This window comes from Gadus morhua, chromosome 7 (genome assembly GCF_902167405.1).
Source record: "Gadus morhua chromosome 7, gadMor3.0, whole genome shotgun sequence".
Lineage (NCBI taxonomy): Eukaryota > Metazoa > Chordata > Actinopteri > Gadiformes > Gadidae > Gadus > Gadus morhua.
Window position 1 is genome coordinate 21,564,909 of NC_044054.1, and position 21,108 is coordinate 21,586,016.

Sequence of the window (21,108 nt, forward strand, 5' to 3'; positions counted from 1 at the left end):
ACCACTCTATCAGTGGAAGAATTATATCGTTTTACTGCCTGGATAAAACATCATTTATGCAACATTTCTTAAATGTCGAAACAAACAAAACACTATTAAGATTATCTTAAAGCATTATCACTATCCTTCAGCATAAGGGGGGGGGGGGGGGGCACACACATTGTTAGTTTCTTAGCATTAACGGTCAAATTCACGGAGCAATCACACAGTATGACTGTGTTCTTAATATCTTTTGCACAAGGGCCGAGCACGACCAGTAAGTAATAATGTCCTGATTAAGGACAGACACTACTTCAAGAGCAGAGGATTTTCCCCATCTCCAGTGACACTTGGCCCTCATGTCACATCCTTCAAGTCAGTTGACTTCTAAAATCGTCCAGCGAAGGACCACTGCTAATGTCTCGAATAGACAAAGACTTGTTGCTCATTTAGCCAATAAGTTAGCCTATAAGCAATCATTTGTGTACGAGGGTTTGTTGCCAACAGTCATAATCCAGTAAACTTGGCCTCGCGAAAAAAAAAAAAGTACGAGAGTAAAGTAAGCAAAAGAAAGATAAATCAGCCTTACTAGGAGAGTACTGTAAATGCAACAGAATACTTAAATAAACAAGAAACAAAACGGAATGAAAACAACCAATCTAAAGATACACTGCTTGAATCATAAGTCTGTAATAAATCAGGAATTGGTCGATAACGAGGAGCAAAAAGGAAATTTCATAGACCTGTGGGCAACTTCCTTTGAGAGGAGCGGGTTGGCAAAAAAACTGGGATTTAAGAGTAGCTTGGTATGCACATGTATCACAAGCAGTGGGAGCTAGCATTTGAGGTCTCTCTCGGCTAATTCTATCCCATGGGAAGACAGCAAAGCTGTGGTTTGACCATAGACACCTCCACCCTAGTCTTCAGCAGTACAAATGCACAGACCGAGGTGGGGGAAAGCCAGGCCGGAAACCGAATGCATCTTGACCATGCGGTTTCAAACAGAATTACATAGTTTAGCGATAACAACATTGTTTTATCTGAGTAGAAACACGTAAAACACTACGCCTGTTGGATTCTGATGGCCTTTTGAGGAGATTACTTGGCAAAAGAGGACCTGACCAGAGACGTACATGTGACACCTGATGCCTAGTCTGGTTTAGTTCAGTTACCAGGGCCTGTTTTTGCAGGGAAAGTGTACAATGGGCCTCATTCAGAAAACATAGCGTTGAGTAAAAATAAAAATGAGGATCTCCTTCAAATTGAATTCTAATGCTTCAACTGGAAGAAGCCTAAATTCAAGAATCCATAATTGATTAATATTTATATTTTATCCACCATTGAAAAACCAAATATATATAAATTACAGGGATATAATGTAAATATTTGAACATTGTTAGCATTAAACAATCTAAAAGCACACATGTTTCTGGATATTTCACTAATGAAATACAGCATAACTGCATCAAACTTTGCTGTCTTTCCCCTAGTTTTTACCGTATCCAGGGTAATTACTAATGTAATTCATACTTTCTTATTTTCAAATAAAAATTTAAATTGCCATCCATCTAAATTATTAATGTGGAATTTGTGTCAAAAGTTGAAATGCGAGATTGACATATTAAAGCATGAGAGACCGTTTACTTATAAAGTAAATCAGGCCCAACGGTGTTACTTTTGATTTGAGGTACTTGAGTACTTTTAAGGTCTGGAACATTTTGGGCCATCTATATACATGATTTGGGTAATTATATATTTAGGGACCTCACACTTTTACTCCATTTAAACTACTACATTCCAAAGCAAATGAATCACTTTTGCTACATTTAGCCTCATCTCACACGTTCAAGTGCCAAATATCAGTTTTACTAAAGAGACACTACATAACATTATTATTAAATACGAGCATTCATCATTGCTGACAATAAGGGGAAACTGTTGAGTGGACCACAAATGGAGCATCACCACTTGTTAGGGTTACTTACAGGTCTATGAATTAATGCTATGAACTCGTTTTTAATTGAGTACATTCTATATAATAGTAATACTTGATTCCAACCAAGTACCATTTTCTAAGGGTATTTTTTTACTTTTAAGTATAGCATATGAGTATTTTTTGCATCACTGATTGATGGAGTAGAATTAATGCTTTAATATCAGTCTCTGTATTTGACCCAGCGAATAGACTACACCCATTGCTGATACGTAATTAAAATAAAGGATCGATTGACAAGATAATCTCATAGTGTAGCTTTTAAAATGTGCTTTGTGAATGAGGCCCGTTGGATATTGATCCCTTTTTTGTCGTTTCAAAACAAAATAAGAAGAATTACTTTTCTGAAGAGATAAAGTTATGACACATTCTAGCTAACCAGTTTGGCCATCGGAGACAAGGCATACCTACTGGAAATCCATTTTTACCACAGCCTACAAATGCCTGCAGTTTCTTTCACAACAGACAAAAGTACCAAAATAATGTACTCAAATATGCTGTGCGCACGGTACTAACCTACACGCGACACCGAGTGAGAAGATCAAGTATATTGACACTAACCGCGTTTCACACCTGAAAAGTGCCCACGCTCCTTAGCTCTATTGAGGCTGAGGAAGAGGAGTCTGCCGGGGGGGTTCATAAAGGTACACGTCGGAGGGGTTAAGGCTATTTAGAACCGTTAATTTCTTCTATACACACACACACACACACACACACACACACACACCATCATAAAAATAAAAGCATTGATTCTGTGTGTTTTTAAAGTGGTCCGTCCACTGGATAAAACCGGACCGAGGGATCATAGTGAGCTTCTAAAGGATGAATAGACACACAAACAAACACGTCCCTAGCTAAGAGTTAACGCTGCTTTAAGAGGCCTACTCTTACAATGTTAAATCTATCACGGGTTATAGGGTCGCTACCACATACCGTTCACACTGTAGCACATCCTAAGTAAGACAAAAAAAAACGTCAAACGGGAAAACGTCCAGAAAACACTTTTTCGACCTTTTCGAGTTCTTCATTAGCTCGCTCACACCGTTGCGGGTGCGCTGTACACAAAGCATCATGTCGGTAGCGAAAGCCCATCCGTCGTCATCATGGTGATTTACCCTGGTTACATTAGTTTGGGTCAAAGCTTAGAGGAGAGTGTGGGGGCGGGGGGGGGAAACGGAGCAAAGTGGTAAGAGCTGTCCAGATAAAGAGGTATTCTACCGGAGGTGTGTGTGTCCGAGGTAAAAATAAACAAAACAAAACAAAAACAAAAAAAGGAATGGCGTCTTGGGTCCTACCTAGCGTGACTGAGATTGGCGTTGTTTTTTTCTTTGTCCGCAAGATCCGACCTCCATGTGGCCCAGGGGTTTGTGACTGAAAGACCGTCTAGATCAGGGGTTACCAACACAGTGCCCGCGGGCACCAGGGCGCCCGCAAGGACCATATGAGGCGCCCGCAGGCCGGTTCTAAACATAGCACTACTCATTCTTGAGTAGAGTAACAACTCTTTCCCAACTTTTAAGTCATTGTTGATAATTATTGTGAGAAATCATTAACATGACTTAAGCAATTAAAATGTTTCACACAGATGAGTATCATTAATCATCATTAATAGTAATATATAACTAAAGGCAAACTGAGCAAATGTGTTATTTCAGAAGAGTGTATCAAACAGGGTGCCCTTCGTATGACTCAGTACCCATGAAGGAGCTCTCAGGTTCAAAAAGGTTGGTGACCCCTGGTCTAGATATTGGAAGCCGCTCACTGAGAGAGGTGGAGGAGGTCGGGCTTGCTTGTTTTCTTGAACAGATGATTCTACCAGAGCGTTTTGAAGACATCAGAAAGGCACCCTCATCCTACCGAAAAGCAAAGGCTTCAGGGAGAACACTGAGATATACAAGGCGGGAAAGGTGGGACAGGGTAGGCTGGGGCTGACTCTTACCTTCTCTTCCCTCTCCACTAACGGGCCTGGACGGGGTTGCACAAGCTATGTGTAAGTTCGATACCATGTCTGTGCGTCAAGTCCATAGTAACCGCAGTTTCAAATTTTACTAAACACGGTTGCACCACTGATACGCAACTAATGTCATAACCAGTAACAATACCCATAATTCTGTCATTTTGTGGATTATCATAAAAAGAAAATTCAACTGCAAATATTAAGTAACTACTAAGCGATACGTTAGAACTAGTTTCTATGTGATGCAACCTGTTTTGAATTGGTCATTGGTCAACCCTGACTTAAAACACTTCAACACGGTTTTATCTAAGTTTGAATTTACACAAAGCTGGTGCAACCGACCGCAGAGCTTAAAATAATCCATCGGGGGTCAGGGCGAGAGAAGGATGCGAGGGGACAGGGTGGGGGGGGGGGGGGGGGGTTGGTCAAATTCAGTCCAAAGTTTCCTGCTTCACGACCCAACCCACACCACCACCATTCCCCCACAGTGGGCAGTATCAAGAGGGAATTGTGGATCACTGGGTCCTATAGCATCCATGGTGTGGTGCTTCTGCCAGCAGTAGTAGCAGCAGTAGCAGCAGCAGCAGCAGCAGCAGCAGCAGGGTTTTCACTGGTCGGAGCAGGAGATGAGGAGGGGAGCCTTGGCCAGTTCCTTGGTCTGAGTGTCAGACACGCTGCCCCTCTGACCTCTGCAGCAGCAGCACAGAGACAGGGGGAGAGACAGACACCGACACGTGAGCCACTGGTAACATTTAAAATTCTTTATACATACTAGGGTTCCCATTTTCAATTCTATCAAGTGTAAAATTCCCTGAATTACATTGTTGAATGACCTCTTTAAAACACATCACGAACATGACGTTTTCTTCAATGACCGAAACTATCCATGCGATCAACAAATAATTAGAATAACGCACAAAAATATTATGACACAAATCACCAAAGATGGTAATTGGTTTAATCGGCCTAATCAGTTTCATAACTACTTCAATTCCGTCGTCTTATTATTCATATTTTTTTATATATATTAAATAGTTTTGTTATAATTGTTTTAGTTTTTTTATGTGTATTGTATCTGCATGCATGTAGGTATTCATGTGTTGATGTTGGTGGAGGGAAGGGATATATTGACATTCTGTCAACAGTTTGTTGTGTACTAAAAAGATGATGAAAAAAAAGAAAGAAGGGAACATAGATACATTGATCGCAACCCAGAGAACCTGGAGTGCCCTGGCTGCAGGCGTACCTGTGCACGTTCTCCATGGCCGCCACCTCGGCCAGGGCGGCCAGGCTGAAGAAGGCGGGCAGCTCCTGCGGCCCTCCGGGCGCGTCCACCCGCTCTGGACTGGGGGCCTCGAAGCACCGCTGGTCCTTGCATAACTTCTGCTGGGTAAATAATGGCTTCTTTTCCTGTTCCTGGGGGAGCTCCTTGGCTTTGTCTTCTGCAACCAAAAGAGACAAAACTGAAAATGACTCACTTTTATTAGTAATCGCTGGTCATTTGGTGGATGTGAGTGCCTCACAATACGCCGAGTGCATGCACTGTATGTGTGACATGGATTTCCCCTTCCCCCCCGTCCCCAGTTGTAATTGAACCCCAACCATGCCAGTGTTAACATCGCACTCTACAAGTTGAGCAAGACAGAACGATAAAAGCCATTTATATTGTTTATATTTTGAATCGAGTTGAACAGGCTGTCAACCGTTCCATCTACTGCAGCGCCCCAGAACACTGCGAAGGGAGGGACGCAAAAAAGGCAGAAAAAAAAAAGGAGCCCCGGGTTCCACCCTCACCCTCGATGGGCGACACGCTGCCGTCGGCCGTGCGAACCAGGTGGGTGATCTTGTTCTTCCGGGCCTTCCTCTTCTGGCTGCCCACCAGCAGCGTCTCCAGGGCCGTGGCCCCCGCAGCCTCGGGGCCGGCGGGGGCCGGCGGGAGGCAGGGCGGGGCACTGGCCGGGACGCACGGTGGGGCGCACAGTTTGGCCTTGTTGGTCCCCGAGTCGCTGGGCGGGGCCAGGTCGCTAGGCAACGCTACTAGGAGGAGACAAAAGGACGGAGGTGTGAAAAGCCTGGCCTGACTGATTTCTATCGTTTGTTTGCTTGTTGTTGGTTCTGGTCACATTAATATTGTTGTGAAACAATACTTTCACCAACCTCGTAATGAGATGGCGAAAATGCTTAAAATCAAGATTTTTTATAAAAAATAATTATTTTGGTGGTAGACAATACTCAAAAAGAAAAAACATGTTTTGAACATATTGTTGAAGAACGTCACACATTCACATCTGTATATTAATGTTTTTAGTGTTTTTACGCAAGTTCACCTTTTTCCCGCACATTTGGTTTCTCCTTTTTCTGTTTGTGCTTCCTAACAATCTTGTGGAATGAAGTCTTTTTCTGAGATGAAGATGACCCTGATGTGACGAAAAAAAAACACACAAATACACACACAAAAAAATCATAAAGAAACAAAAGAAGAAGGGAATGGAACAGCCATGTTATGGAGTCATGTCATGGTCTTACTGAACAAAACGATTTTTGCACAGCAGAATTGCGGGCAAAAGACCTCACACAAAAGAAAAACAACAACAGAAAAGTGCATTGTGGGGGGCATGATTGAAATGAAGGCCATTCCCCATTAACAGAAGGAGAATGCACAATGCTATGTTTTGGGGTGACGTTTGGGGGCCTACCCTTGGCAGCTTTAGGGCCCTCCTCTTGTGCTGTGGGGGGGCTGTCAGGCTTCTTCTTCTTCACCACCGTGGTGCTCTTCTTGTCGAACGTCATGGGGCTGAACTGTGGCAGGCTGTTGAACTTTTTCTCAAACTCCTCCTCCAGTTTCCCCAGGCTGACAGGCGTTGAAAAAAAACAAACATCACACTAAATATGCAGGCTTCTGATTAATGTTGAATGTGTTTAATGTGATTTCAGCTTCAACTTGTCTTTCCAAGCAAGCAGAAAGTGTGAATAGGATGTGCTACAAAATGATATATTTTCACAAGCTTCTACTGCCAACTGTCAAAGCACGCAGAAAAGACATGCAGCTAAGGCTGAGACGTGCTCCTCACCCCTGCGACGACTCGTCTTTGGACTTGGACTTCTTCAGCTTCTTGGGGTTTGGGGGTCCCGTCGGGGGGACCACACAGCCCTCCTCCTGCCAGTTGGCATCGTGCTCCGACGCACGGAAAGCAAACCGTTTACCTAGAAAGAGACCATTCGTCAAAAACACATCAATTCTCTCGTGAATTTTCTTTTGCATGTAACACAAAACACAAAAAGGGTGTGTACATTTCTACAAAATGAATAAAAAAAAAAAAAGAAAAGAATAACAACAAACTAAACATGTTAAAAGAAGCGTAATATTTAACGACAATGACATCCGAGGACACCTGGCGCTGTCGTACCTCGGTCGATGTTGGCCCTCAGCGAGGTGAGCATGCCCTCGGACACCAGGGTCTTGTACAGCGCTCCTTTACAGCTCCTCTCAGACTTGCGGGAGCCCCGGCTCTCGGCGCCGCTCTCCATGGCCTCGAGGACCTTGTCCTTCTCCGCCTCCTCGTCTTTAGGCCTGAGGCCGGCTGCGGGGGGCTCCTGGCCCCCGCTGGGGACGGCCCCGGGGGACTGAGCGGCACTTACCCCGCCCGCCTCCTCTTCTGACATCTCCACCGCTTCCTCTTTGGGACTGGCGGGAACGACCTCCGTCTCCATCTCCTCCTCCTCCTCCTCTTCTTCCTCCTTGAGGTCATCCTCGTTGTTGTTGTTGTTGTTGTTGTTCTCCACCTCCGACAGCGAGGAGACGCTGTGCAGCCGGACGGGATTCCCGCTCTCCTCTCCCTTGGCGGTCGCCTCCTCGTTTGCCGGCCCCTTGGGAGGCGTCTTGGGGGTCCTGGGCTTGCTCTTCTTCTTGGGCGACCCGGGGCTGACAGTGCCGCCGCCGTCCTGGGACCTCTTCCTCACCTTGACCTCGGCCTCTGCCACCGCCCAGGAGCCTTTGGCCACCGCCTCGATGGTGCAGAACACGCTGTCCAGGTCCGCCGCCGGGCTCTCGCCGCTGGGCTTCCTGGAGGGGCAGGGCGCGGACGGCCGGGCGGACAGCTTATGGGCGACGGTGGCGGCGGCGTCCGTCGGCGAGTCCTTCTTCTTGGTCTTCTTTTTGATGGCGCGGGCGTTCTGGACGTCCGACTGAGCCGTAGCAGTGATGTTGCCGGGGGTAACCGACAAGGAGGAGGAGACGGAGGAGGTGGGGGAAGAGGGGAAATGCGGAGGCAAGAGCGGTGACAGCGGAGAGCGGGAGGAGGAGGAGGAGTGAGTGCGGTCGCGGTGGTCTATCATCTCCTGCTTGACCTCTGCCTTGACCAGAGCGGCCGGCTGCACAGAGAGAGAGGAGGATGGGTTCTCCTGAGACTTGGAGACGGCCGGCTCTATCTTCCCGGCTTCAGACGCCAAGCACATCTATCAAAGTAAAATCAGCAAATGTCACCTTAAGTAGAATATAATTAAATAGTTAAATCCATCACACAGTTGCGTGGACACTGCCATCCACGTCCATGGCTCGTCTCGTGAATTCGGTAACCGCACTTCAAACAGTTCCCCTCTGATCATCTCGATCGTCTTACCTCCGCCAGCTGGAAGAGAGCGGACTGCCCGCACGGCTTGGTCTCCGGGACGGCAGACGGCGCTGGATGTGGAGACGCCCGCTTTATTCAGTCAAAGAAAGGAAAGACAGATTTTGAATAAGGATACGTAGACACCGCTACAGGGGGATCCAATGGTATCAGGTGGTATCAGGTGTATCAGACTTAAAAAGGCAAACTGGTATTGAAACCACAGAAGGCGAGTAATCTGTACTTGCTCTGGTATCAAAGGAGGCCTGGTTTTAAACAACAGAAATGTGTTTTAAAGACTACCATACACTTGCACTACACCTCAATAACCAAATAAATAAGGTTAACTATTGGCCCCAAATGACAAAATCAATAGTCCACTAGATGTAAACCATTATAACTTTACAAGGAAGTAACGTGTGTATTTGAATGAATTGTGGCATTATGGTACAAAGTTACCTCTGTCATTGGGGAGAGGGGAGACTTGACCCTGTTTTTAGAGATGTCCGGCACTCTATTCTGTGTTGCACTTAGTGTCTATAGAAGGAAGGCAAAAGCACACAACAACTATGGTTAAATGTAATAACGGACCGTCTCAGCACATTGCTGTGGCTGCTACATTTTTCATAAAGAAATATAAATCAATAAACACACGAAATGTTTACACATCAAAAATAAGAAGATCATTTACTGCCGTAATGGTGAACTGCGGATAAATGCGTTCATTCGATGGTCTTTTAATAACCCAAAAAGTTTCCCCAAGATGCACAGCTTCCATAGTATGGGAGTGGGATCCTGCCATCTTCGGCCAGGACATTTTGATGACGGCTACAGTTAGCGCACCTGAAGTGCTGACATGAAGCGTTCTCAGACTGAGGGATGTCTCTCGCCCTCTTATATATTCATTTATTTGATCCCTGGGATATTCTGACAGAGTGTAACCTTACCTTATACCTCCTTTTTATTTGTTGCATTAACATTTTGTTCATGAATAAAACCCACAAAGCATTTCAACATTGGTTTTGAATGCCTACCAAAACAAAACGAATATCAGAATAATTGGGCTCAGCACTTACTTGTTCATTGTTGTGAGCTGTTGTTAACTGTCATTCAGCAATGAGTAATAAATTCATAATTTTCGTGGATTGTGACTTGAATAGCTGCCTTAGCAAGCGACTCCCAGGGGGAAGGTAAGAGTTCCTAATGGGTTCCCTGGTTATTGACTGGTTACTGCACTGGCTGCCTGCAGTGCACTAGGGGTTTGGGATGACGTTTTTACATGGCAATTGTTACAGAGGCACAGGAATAACAAATTGTAGGGCCTGAGTCCAAAACATGCAAATACAGGAACAGATTCTCGTGACACACACCTCTTCTTCTTCTTTTTCTTTTTTCCCTTGGAGGGTGTTCTCTGTGATTGCCACCCCTGTTAAGCTTGGTATTGAATTGCTGGGTGGGCTCTAAAAACACAAAATAAAGACATATGAAATCAGAGTTATTAAAAGCAATAATGTATTGCTTTTGACGTGTTGCCCTTTTTCACAGGCATTTCCAATGCAGCTTATTTAAATAGTATTTCTGAAAATGTAAAATAAATCATGAATTTGGCCATTTAGATCACATGAAGCCAAACCATAACACAGACCATCTATTCTGCTAGGTGTTCTGGCTCCCTCTAGTTGTGATGGTCACCATTACAGCCAGAGGTCAATACGTGTGTGAGTGCAGGCACAGTACCCACCTCTCTGGCACTTAGAGCGCGCTCGCCAGCCAGTAGGAGCATGCTCAGTCCGCCCATCTTCGTAGGATCTGACGAAAAGAAACGCACACGCAAGCACACACACACTCTTTGTTAATATTCATAACCTTATATACATAACCATTATTGATTTCTAATATATGAATGGATAGGAAAGAATTGTATCAATTAATATTCTTCAATGAATAACAGCGGAGTGCATTTTATTTCAAATAGAGAAAGACAAAGTGTTCCAGAGACATTTTAATGAGGGCAATAACGAGGAGTTGCTCTGTCAATGTTGGCCCATTCAAATCATTGCACCGGTAAAGTACAAGACGTCCTTACACATAAACCCCTCAATTGTAATACAGGTATAATAACTCAAAACACTGCAAGTAGTGCGCCGCCACCACTCAGAGGGCGGGCTCCGGACACCCACCTGCCATGGCAAAGTTCAACTGGGGCATGCCAGCCGACTTGGGCACTTTTTTGGCAGCGGTGGAGTCCTTGGACGGGGCATTGGAAGGGAAGGACCAGACCTTCTTGCGGTGGTTGCAGGCGGGCTGGCAGGACGGGGGGGTCTTTACGGGCTTGTTGGTGGTGGGGCACCACTTGTAACCTGGGTTTGCCTTCATGAAGGCGTCCTTGTACTGGAAAGGAACACAAATCGGTCGTTGGTGTAGGGGAGAAAAGAAAGGTTCCTCTGAGGTTTGGACGACCCTTTTGTGATTGGTTTTCGCAATTATTTAAAATTGTGTAATGGGCGTTTTATTCGTCTGAAAAAACAGGTGTTTTATTAGTCTTTGACAAAAGGCAAAGAATAGTTATATATACTATATATCCTCTGTCATTTAATCATTTGCCATGGTATAAGTAAGGGCTATTATGAAGCATTGTTCCTCATGGGACTTTTCAAATGAAAAATTAAAGTTGAAAACGGTACTTAAAGCAATTGGCATACTTTATATTCCGCTGTGTAGCTAATTTAAAGGGTCAGGGAAAGATGTCAAAACATCCAAGAGTTGGTTTCAAAGAAAATGTAAGCAGTGTTTACAATCATTAGCCTGGCACTACCTGCCAACAAAACAGTAAACACAAATAGTACCAATTACATTAAACCACGTATTGAAAATAAACTGTTGGCTGCAAATATTGAGACAGGTGCCAACTTAAATTATTAAGTGCTGATCAGCCATTCAAAAGCACAATAACATGCATTAGAGTAGGCATTAAATCGAATGTAAATCGTACTAAAAGTCTATTTGATACTTCGGGGAGTCGGAATCGAGGAGAAATGCATTGCCAAAAAAACCGATAAGGAACCAGGGCACTCACCTCCTTGGCCATGTCCGTGTACTTCTGCTTCTCCTTGGGCTCCAGAACCGCCCACCAGTCGGCCAGGATCTTGGTGGCGCCGCGGTTGTCCAGGCGGGGGTGCTCCTGCCGTACCAGCGAGCGGTGGCGCTTGCAGAAGAGCAGGAAGGCGTTCATGGGCCGCCGTGCCCGCTGCTCCGTGGGGTCCTCCTCCGTCTCCTCCCTGGCCACCACGCACTGCTCCGTGCCGGGCCCCGGGGCCTGGCCACAAGGTGCCTGTGGCTGGAGACGACGGGTCAACCCGTTAGGAGAGTCGTACCGGAGACCTCCTGCCTCAAGGTCTACTAGATGTACTGCTTTCTCGTGATCGGCTATGGACGCAAAGTTTAAGCGCCGCCTTTGCGTCACAAACGGCAGGATGGTCTTTAGTGGTACGGGGGTTTGACTCCCAGCGGACCCCAATGTCTGCAGAATACCAGTAGGCGTCCTTGACCTTTCTTGACCCCTACCTAGTCATTGATAAAATGCATCTAAAGTTGGGCAATGCAAGTAGCTTCGGATGCAAGTGTCAGCTAAACTATCCACCAGGAAGATAATCAACAACCGTAATGATGATGAGTAATAATCAATAAAAGCTTTATCAAAAGTGGTTCCTCTACGAAATCTACACCATCAAACCACTTTGTGGGTTTTTTACCAACTTGGCCCGGGAGGCCCAGGCTTACCTTCTCCAGTTCCTCCTCCTCTTCCTCCTCCTCCTCTTCTGAGAAATCCAGAGCCTTCTTGGAGAGGAGGGGGTGCCACTGCAGGCATTTGCGCTTGGGGCGCTTGCCCCCGACTTCCCCAGCGGCGGGGGGCTCCTTGCCCCTTCCTCCACCTTTCATGGTCCTACCGCCCCTGGTGGAAAAAAGTAACGTTTAGGACCAGGCCGTATCTAGGCCGCAGGGCCTGGCGAATGGACTGGGTTTGTCTAACTACCACATGATCTTGGCTGTTATCTTGAAGTTAATGTGGGTATAATGATGGAAGTACCAAGTCGATGACATTGGTTGTTCATAGACAGAGCCAAAAGGACAGCATCCAAGCATTAGGATATTATTGCACTGTGGGTTGGAGACAATTGCAATTTTGGTTCCTCTTTGTCTGGCACATACTTTGGAACTGACAAAAAAGCTGACTTTGTCTTGAGTTTCCAGGAAATATCCGGTCTCAAAATGTCATATACATGTGTGTGGTCCATCGCCCTGCTCTAAATAACTTATTGCATTATTTTCTCAACAATCAGGGCATCTCTTCTTTGATTGGCTCAGGGAATCCTTAATGCCTTTCAATCACAGATTTGTGAAATGCAACACTTCTCAATGACGGAGAAACGCAGAGAGGGAGGGAGCAGAAAGCATTTTCTGTAGTTTAGTTTCAACATCTCTCTTTCTCTCTTTATTTAATTGAACTTTTTAATCTTACCTACAGCAACTTTAATATCTGGCATGCTAGCACTTCACCACAAATGTTAACTGGGAAAGTTATCTGTTACTGAAACTGCTGCACGAGCCAATCAGGCTTACTTGAAGTGCCCTATCATTAACACATCAATTCCAACCACTTAAATAACAGCTGGATTATACAACATCAATAGTGCGACAGTGAGAGTAAATAGAATCTAGACACTGCTGTCCATTATTTTGGTCCTCTTAATTATGTAGGGAAGTAGCCTATTCTTGTTTTTTCCTATTCCATTTCCTGAATAACAGGTATAGGTATCCATATTGGTTTGATTCATGTTTCACCCCTTCACCATTTTTTCCACGCTAATGTTAAAACTTTAATATTATCCATTCCTGGGTACTGGGTCAAAAATGTTGTGATTACATACAACACTATCAATGTCGGCCGTGCAATGACTCTACTAGCTAAAGGCGCAGTGTAGGGGTGCATGTGCATTGCTCAAGGACACTTTGTTTTTGGATGGGGCAGGAGGGGGATTGAACCAGCCACATTCCAGTTGCCAATAAAACCATGGTGTTATTAATTTGGAGTTGTGAAAATGACTGTTATGTGTCACTGTTTGAGCTGGACACATAAAGCATAAAATAATACTGTGTGGGTCACTCCTGATAACACCTTCATACACAATGGTGCCGGTCTGTTGTTGCATGTGAGGAACACACACACACACACACACACACACACACACACACACACACACACACACACACACACACACACACACACACACACACACACACACACACACACACACACACACACACACACACACATTCCCAAAATATAGTCATAACGAAAAATAGAACATACGTTGATAAATGTTTGCAATGCAAACTCAGATACCTTAAATCAATAACCTCTCATTGTTGGTCTTTAGCCTGTAGTGCGATACAAATTGTAAATGGGATTTTACCAATTCAACCGGGAATGTACATTTTAGATTTCGATTGCGTCCACTACCAAAACTTGCCGTCCTTGAAATGTAACAATTTCCCTTTTCTTACTAAATTATGAACATAAATTAGGCTAGCTTTCACCTGCATCAAACGCGCTTTTCAGAAGCACACTGCTAGATGCACTATTGTGCACATCTTTGGAGGGGGTTAAAAAGGACTTATTATTAATACATATTATTAATGACGGATTAAACTTTTCAATGTACAGTTGCTCTTGTGAAGAGATAGGGTCTGACGCTTGTAAAAGCTATGTTAAGGTAGCAAGGTTCCTTGTTTATAAGTTTTGTATGGCGTTATGCTTGCCAGGAAGTAAAAATATTATGTTGTATTCATTTCAAATGATATGCAATTCACTGAATGTGACAGTTTTGAGAACAAAAGAATTTGGTAAATCTTTGAAGTAAATTAACAATTATCTTGTTTTTTTTTTCGACCTCTACAATGTGGACAACATGTAATAAACTCATCGCTTAAGTAGCATAGTCAAATTGTAAATAATTTAGTTAAAACACGGCAATGGTACACGCTGTACAAAACCCATCCTTCTTTCACTGTCTGCAGTCCCCGACCTCAATGTACACTAAATGTTACCGTTTTCTATATCAGTTCTCCCTAGTCATTTTATTTGGTTTGCAACTACCTTTTAAAAAAATAGAAACCATATTAAAACATTTAATGTTACAAAATAGAATCCAGGGTAGTATACATCTCTGGACCCTTTTGTTAGGGTTGCTAGAATTGTTGCCCAGATTTGTGTGTCCTCATTAACTTCTTACCCTGGCTTGGAACCAAATATCCTGCTTTGTCTTACTGGTGTATCAATGGTGAAAATACCCTTTATCCCTGTTGTTTACCTAACTAAAAACTTCAAATTAACAGGCAGTATTCCCTTGAGGAGTATTGATCAATCTAACGTAGACTTGGAGATTTTGTGGAGACAAGCTCAAACGAGTCAAATGAGCCTTTGAAGTTAAAATGGCACGTAAGCAAGAACTTTGTCATTTTCATATAATATTTTCCTGACAATTCATTGACAGAAAATGCTTTGACCAATCGCAGTAATACAAATAACAGAACAATAGCAAAATCAAACAGATGCCTATTAAAATCATTGTCTGAAGAGGCCCTTGAAACTTTGCCAATTTACAGTGTCTAAAGGCCTTCAACGTTTACTTCAAACATGATGATGAATAGTAACGACAAAAGTTTTGTGAGCATTTTTATTTGCAATATCTGTCTAAAGGGCTGACAATTTTGAGGTGCGTATAAGAGTGTACAACAGGTGTACTACAATTCGGCTCAATGACTTGGACGATGTAAAAGCATCGAAGTCTCATCCCCCCCCCCCCCCCCCCCCCTTTTGGGATCGATTAAAATTAGTATTTCAAAGATTAGAAAGTAATCAAGTTATAAAAAGGTCATAAAACTATGGCGAATTCTATGTGGGAGATATTTTTTGCGAGCAGATATTATTAGCATATACGTGCATCATTGCTTAAGAAAACCAACCAAAACTAGTGTGAAATTGTAGGTTGCCCTAAGGTTTTCTCTGAAATGATAATAGCCAAATGTGGTTGTAGACATTATCTGGAAATTGGACATCTTCAGAAAATGGGCGAGGAGACCTTTTACCCATCCATACCCTTGCACATCTACTGTTATTAGACATTACCGTCCTTGGTTATGAATAAATAGGATAAATGACCTAGTTTGAGTAAAGGATTGTTGTTACCCCTCTGTTTCGTTCAAGACTTTTTAATTAGCTTCTATTACCTTGTTGTAGCTGAGACTTGCATCTCTGAGTCTGTTGTTTACTGAGTCGTATGGGATTATTAAGGGCACTGTGGCATTTTAGAGAACAGGTCATCTTTTTTAAGTCAAAGACAGATTTTACTTTGGCCATCAGATCTAGTCTCCAAATGTGAAATAATGATAGAATTCGGATACTTTAAGTCTAGCCGGTCTAATTTGACTCATTAATATGCAAATTCCTTATCTTAATTATCCCTTTCAGTCGTGCGTCACCTCAACAGGGCTTGTATTGCATTTTATTGTTAGTTTGTCTTTGCTAACCTGACACAACTCCAAGTATAGGCAAATATGCAAATTGGCATAACATCACGTAATAGTTCGCTACGAACAATTCAATGAAGAAAACTGCTGAATCGGTACATTGAAATAATACAAAGGTATGCATACAAGTATTGATCTTACATATAAACTACAAAACATGGCACACTAAATATTAAATTCACATTTTAATCAATTTCATAGCAACTATGATTTACGACTAGAAAGTGCCATCATTACAATTTCCCCGGATGCATCCCAAACAGAAGGTGAAACAAAACACACATGTTGAATGAAAACTGACCGAAAAAAAGGGATACTTACTTATGATCAAACTATGGAAATGCTGTATGAGTGATGAAGATGGATCTGCCACTGCCTTTGTCATGCAATGACGATGACCTATAAAATACAGACATAGACACTACTCTCAGTTAAGCGTCACATTTTCATGGCTCACAACAAGGAAAACCGCGTTCAGTCGACCGTGAAACCGGAGCAGAGCAACTTTAACTGGGAATAGCCCAGTGACAGTGCGTACACAGCACAGGGCATTTCTTGAAACTACTGTTGGACATTTTGTTGATCACTGACCATTACAGCAGTGAAGTCGTTCCGCCCATTTAGTCAAACAAGAGCTCGAAGGCCATAAGCCACGACCCCTCGATGAATGAAATGCAATATTCGAAATGCTCCAATTCAATCGGCGTTAGTGGATGTAGTCCATCGCTGCGCAGTGCTTTGGTTGTGTTTTCAGGTAAAACTGCTGATGTCCGATGGGTCACCGCCTGAAGTCTTGAGCAACTGAACGCTTTAAATGCGCTATCACGACCCGACACGACGGGTTGCTAAACTAAACGCACATCGCTCGCTTAAAGTCTCCATACAAAGCGTAACACAAGCTCACATTTTCATCTCCCTGCAAAACGTCGAGCTGGGGTCTGACAAGACAGACAGGCGAACGAGAGTCCATCTTGCTTTGGAGAACCCCCCCCCCCCCACCCCGAGTACAGTAACGTTAGGATATCACTCCTGTCAAAAACTCTCCGCGGCGTCGTCGTCGAAATGTCTCCCACCCGAGAAACCTCGGGGTTCATTAATTAAACTGGGGATCTTCTGCCCGGCCACACGCATCCGTGGGCCGTGTCTACCCCACGGTGGCCCCGTTTCCTACCAGTTACTAGGAATAAAAGTAGCTAGTTAGCTTGCTAGCCTTCCAGCCTGCTGGACGTGTCACAGCCATGACATACAATGACTCGAAACCCCGCTGGAGGATCGCTTATTAACACTCCTGCGTTGACACTCGCAGAATTAAAGGTTGCGTTTTGCATGGGGTCCAGCGGTCCGGGAGAACGTCCACCTAGACGCGGGGTGGCGATGCATTTGATGCGGAATCAAGAGGGGGAGAGAGGGTCCGGACCACTTGGCTCAGAAACAGTTGCATACGAGCTACATAACGCGTGTTTATACGTCGATTTCACAGAGCAGTGAATTAAACATTGAACAACATGAACACACCATGCTAAAACGACACTGCACGCCCTGGGTTATAAAGGAAATATCGACGCGAGACCTATTTTTTAGCGGGGGGAGGAGGAGGGGGTGGGGGGGGCAGAGAACCAACACGCGGACATCATGTCAAAAGAAAGCGATAATACTCGTTTCACGGTGATGCACCGAGACCCCGACCAAGAGGACGAGCGGCTCTCCACGAAGGACCGGAGACATACAGGATCTCTGTCATGACGGCCACATCATGTCAAAACATACCTCCAACGTCCAGCTTCAGCGCCACGGCCCTCGCATCATCAGTGGCGTCCACCTTTTAACTTATTGACACATCATAACAGTTCAGCACTGCCTGTACTTCTTCACCCCGGGGATCAATGCGATCGGGTCGTCGGCGAAGCACAGCACGAAGCGAACATTAAACGTCGATCGTGCACGAATTGTATTCGAATGAAAACAATTTGAGTCACATTCATCCGGTTATTTTCTCCCCGAGTACATTTCACATCTTACCCATCTACCCTCCCCCCGTTTGCAAAGTGTTCCTACAGTCCCTCGGAGCTGATGTTCATACCTAAGCATCGGCCTAGCTGTGCTTGAACAACATCCGTGGCCGAACAACATTCACCAAACTTTTATGTTTCCCCGTCTTTCGACTTTAGCAAAAGGTCAGAGAAAAGGTGCGCAGCGCCCATTTAAAACCCCGATGAGATAGAAAAGGGTAAGTCACAGTGTGGCTTAGTTGAGTGACTATTGATATAGCTTCCTGAGTCTTGCGCTACTGATGAATCGAGAAAATCAGGTCAAATAAAGAGGTAGTTGTAGCACTCACCAGAAGTATCCCAGACATCGATTGGGGTGCCCGAGCCGAGGAGTTATCCGCTTCTCTTTCGCACCCTTTGCCCAAATTACCACAACAGTTTTTGCAACATACTGTACATAGTGAAAATATCCTTATCATGTAAGGCTGTGCGTGATTGGACGCTGGCTTGAGGGACAGACACAACCCGCCATACAGAGGTCGCATTACAATCGAGTATTGTCCGGAGACAGCGAGATTAATAAAACGTCTTCATAATGTTTCGCATTTGCAGGCTACCATCAGGCCCGTATTATACAATGGACAAAGTGCCAAAACAACAAGTGAAATTCATTGACGGATGAATATTATCGAGATGTCGGACCGCCTCTAAAGTCTCTCACTGCTGCCCGCTGACAAGACCGATGTCAATATCACTACATGTTCGGGTAGCCTGCAAACTATACAGCTTTCTCTTTACTTTATTGCCCCGAATCATTAGACCGAACATTTATGTTTGCAAGCTTTGCAAACTTGACAGAATAACACGATGAAAGAAGTGGTCTGATCCATATAAGCCTATGCTATAGTTACTAGGTCTACTGTAAACACGATAAGCACTGCATTTGAAAGACACATCTTTCGATGGACTTTCAGTTAGGCCAAACTACAATAAAGTCAGCTATAGACTACAAGCGATCCGACTTGTTTACACATGTATTTTAACATTTCGTTTGGTCACCCATAGTCATGTGATCCATGATGTTTCTTATGAAATGAAACCAAAACAAGAATCCATGATGCACCTTAACACTTGCCTATAGTTCTTAAGTGTACTATTCATTTATAACGACATAACATAACACATACGGACCAAAACCTGAAAAAGAACAATGAACAAATAGCAACATCATTCATTAACAACCCATCAACCAAGATTTCACTTCCTCACTGATCCCCTCAACATAAACTGATACTGGTAAGTCGCCCACTGATACTCATTTGATTGACACACTCTACATCCTTTAGTGGCATCCATCGAACCTGTGTATCACAAATACATTCAACTAACATTTTTGTATGCAACATGTTTTGGCATTGGGGATAACCATTGCATATTCTTACTTAAGCTTATATTGGTACAAGCCCAACTTAAGCGTAGCCTACAACTATGTTATAATATTGACACTTGATTGATAATGAGATGTAGGTAGGCCATATTTCATTAAACTACATGGGAACTACAAAACTACATTTTGTATAATTTCTGGTGGCAAACGGAACTATTATAGACTGGCAAGAGCAGTTGCTGATTGATCAGCAGTATTTACCAATGTAGCCAGTTCTACATAGATGCCCTCTGGCCTTTGCTTCCTATAATGGCCATCATGTGTTTGAAGGTAGCCTACTAATGTTAGTTACTATGGCCTTAATGACTTAATGACTGCTTATGATCTAGGCTTTATTGGGGTCGTGTTGTGGATAACTTCAATAGGATATTAATCTGTCAATTTACTATTGATGTGTTACTTGTTCGCTTTTCACCTATAGGTATTTTCTATATAGATGGATTTTGTATATAGATGGAGATTGTATTTGTATGTAACAATTGTTAAAACGTAACGGTATGTTTTTATTATAGGCTAAAATCCCGATCATAAAAAACATGTTTTTGGTGTCATTACATTATATCCTTCAATGTGATACCCCTACTGTAAATCCAGCCTAGCTCAGGTGTTGTTATGGTTGATACATTTAATTATTTTACTTCTATGAAATTCCGTTTTAAGTGACTTCCTAAAGTCATTAATTATAAGTATTTGTTGTATCATTTTTGGAGATCAGATTAGATCCATTGTTATTGTGAATAGCATCTGATGTGTTTCTGGCCTCAACAGCCCAAGAGCTGAAGCTGAGAGACACAGCACCCAGACAATAACTACAACAAATATTGTGCCTGAGCACAATTATTTATTGCTGAGCTCTATATAAAACAAGAACACAATAATCATCAAAAATATTTTTTAGGATACATTTCAGGCTACACAAATGAAAGAGCTTTTGATTTCCCATATTTTTAAATCGATGACATTTGATATTTGGGGTCTAGTGGACAAGGACTAGCATAGAATCATTGATGTAAATATTATCTTTACAAGTTTCTTTGACATTGTCCTAGAAGAAAGAGGGTCCATTGAGCAACTGACCTACAGTCAAGTGAGTCACAAGATTTAACAACTTGGTTGAGACCACCTGAGGTGCATTTGTTTTCATGGATGGACCCCAACTGTGATGTATGTGAAAAGCTTTTACTTGGATAATGTAAACAACTAATAAATAATTGATGTGTTAAAAGACACAATGTAACTGCCTTAGGAGGAGGCCACAGTCTCCCTCACTTCCTTCTCCAAACCCATCTAGATTCTCCATCTTCCTCATAATTTGTGTTTTTCACATCCATTCTGTGCCTAAATAATCAAAAAATTGATTGCGCTATTGATTTATCTCTGCCATGAGGATAAACTTATAACATCATAATCCCCCTGTGCTGACCTGATCAACATACCATAACATACCTTTTATGAAGTTACATATCCATTGGTGTCAGAGGCAATCACACATGGAGCATGTTAACCCTCCACAACAGCAACAATAACAATCTTGATAACATGGACAG

At 43.4% G+C, this 21,108-nt stretch overlaps 1 protein-coding gene across 6 annotated transcripts; it reads right to left on the bottom strand.

Moving 5' to 3' along the window:
- Positions 1–4,109: 4,109 nt before the first annotated feature.
- Positions 4,110–18,785, bottom strand: bbx (BBX high mobility group box domain containing). 6 transcript variants are annotated; one of them, XM_030360884.1, is made up of 16 exons: positions 18,465–18,785; positions 16,448–16,525; positions 12,317–12,488; positions 11,613–11,873; positions 10,717–10,927; positions 10,278–10,345; positions 9,907–9,996; positions 8,996–9,073; positions 8,549–8,629; positions 7,337–8,384; positions 7,001–7,133; positions 6,626–6,780; positions 6,257–6,346; positions 5,724–5,963; positions 5,176–5,371; positions 4,110–4,618 (listed from the first exon to the last, which is right to left on the bottom strand). In XM_030360884.1, exons 3-16 carry the CDS (start codon positions 12,473–12,475, stop codon positions 4,537–4,539), a joined length of 2,892 nt encoding a protein of 963 aa, XP_030216744.1. In that variant the 5' UTR covers positions 12,476–12,488; positions 16,448–16,525; positions 18,465–18,785; the 3' UTR covers positions 4,110–4,536. The 6 variants fall into 6 exon arrangements, with proteins under 6 accessions (XP_030216744.1, XP_030216739.1, XP_030216742.1 ...); XM_030360879.1 differs by having other exon boundaries at positions 5,724–5,966; XM_030360882.1 differs by lacking the exon at positions 18,465–18,785 and adding an exon at positions 17,894–18,405 and having other exon boundaries at positions 5,724–5,966.
- Positions 18,786–21,108: the final 2,323 nt, after the last annotated feature.

Coding starts and splice junctions, on each gene's coding strand:
- bbx (XM_030360879.1), bottom strand. CDS start 12,475: ATGAAAGGTGGAGGAAGGGGCAAGGAGCCCCCCGCCGCTGGGGAAGTC. Junction 11,874..12,316: donor AGGAGGAGGAACTGGAGAAG/GTAAGCCTGGGC, acceptor CGTCGTCTCCAG/CCACAGGCACCTTGTGGCCA. Junction 5,372..5,723: donor CAGCGTGTCGCCCATCGAGG/GTGAGGGTGGAA, acceptor TTTTGGTTGCAG/AAGACAAAGCCAAGGAGCTC.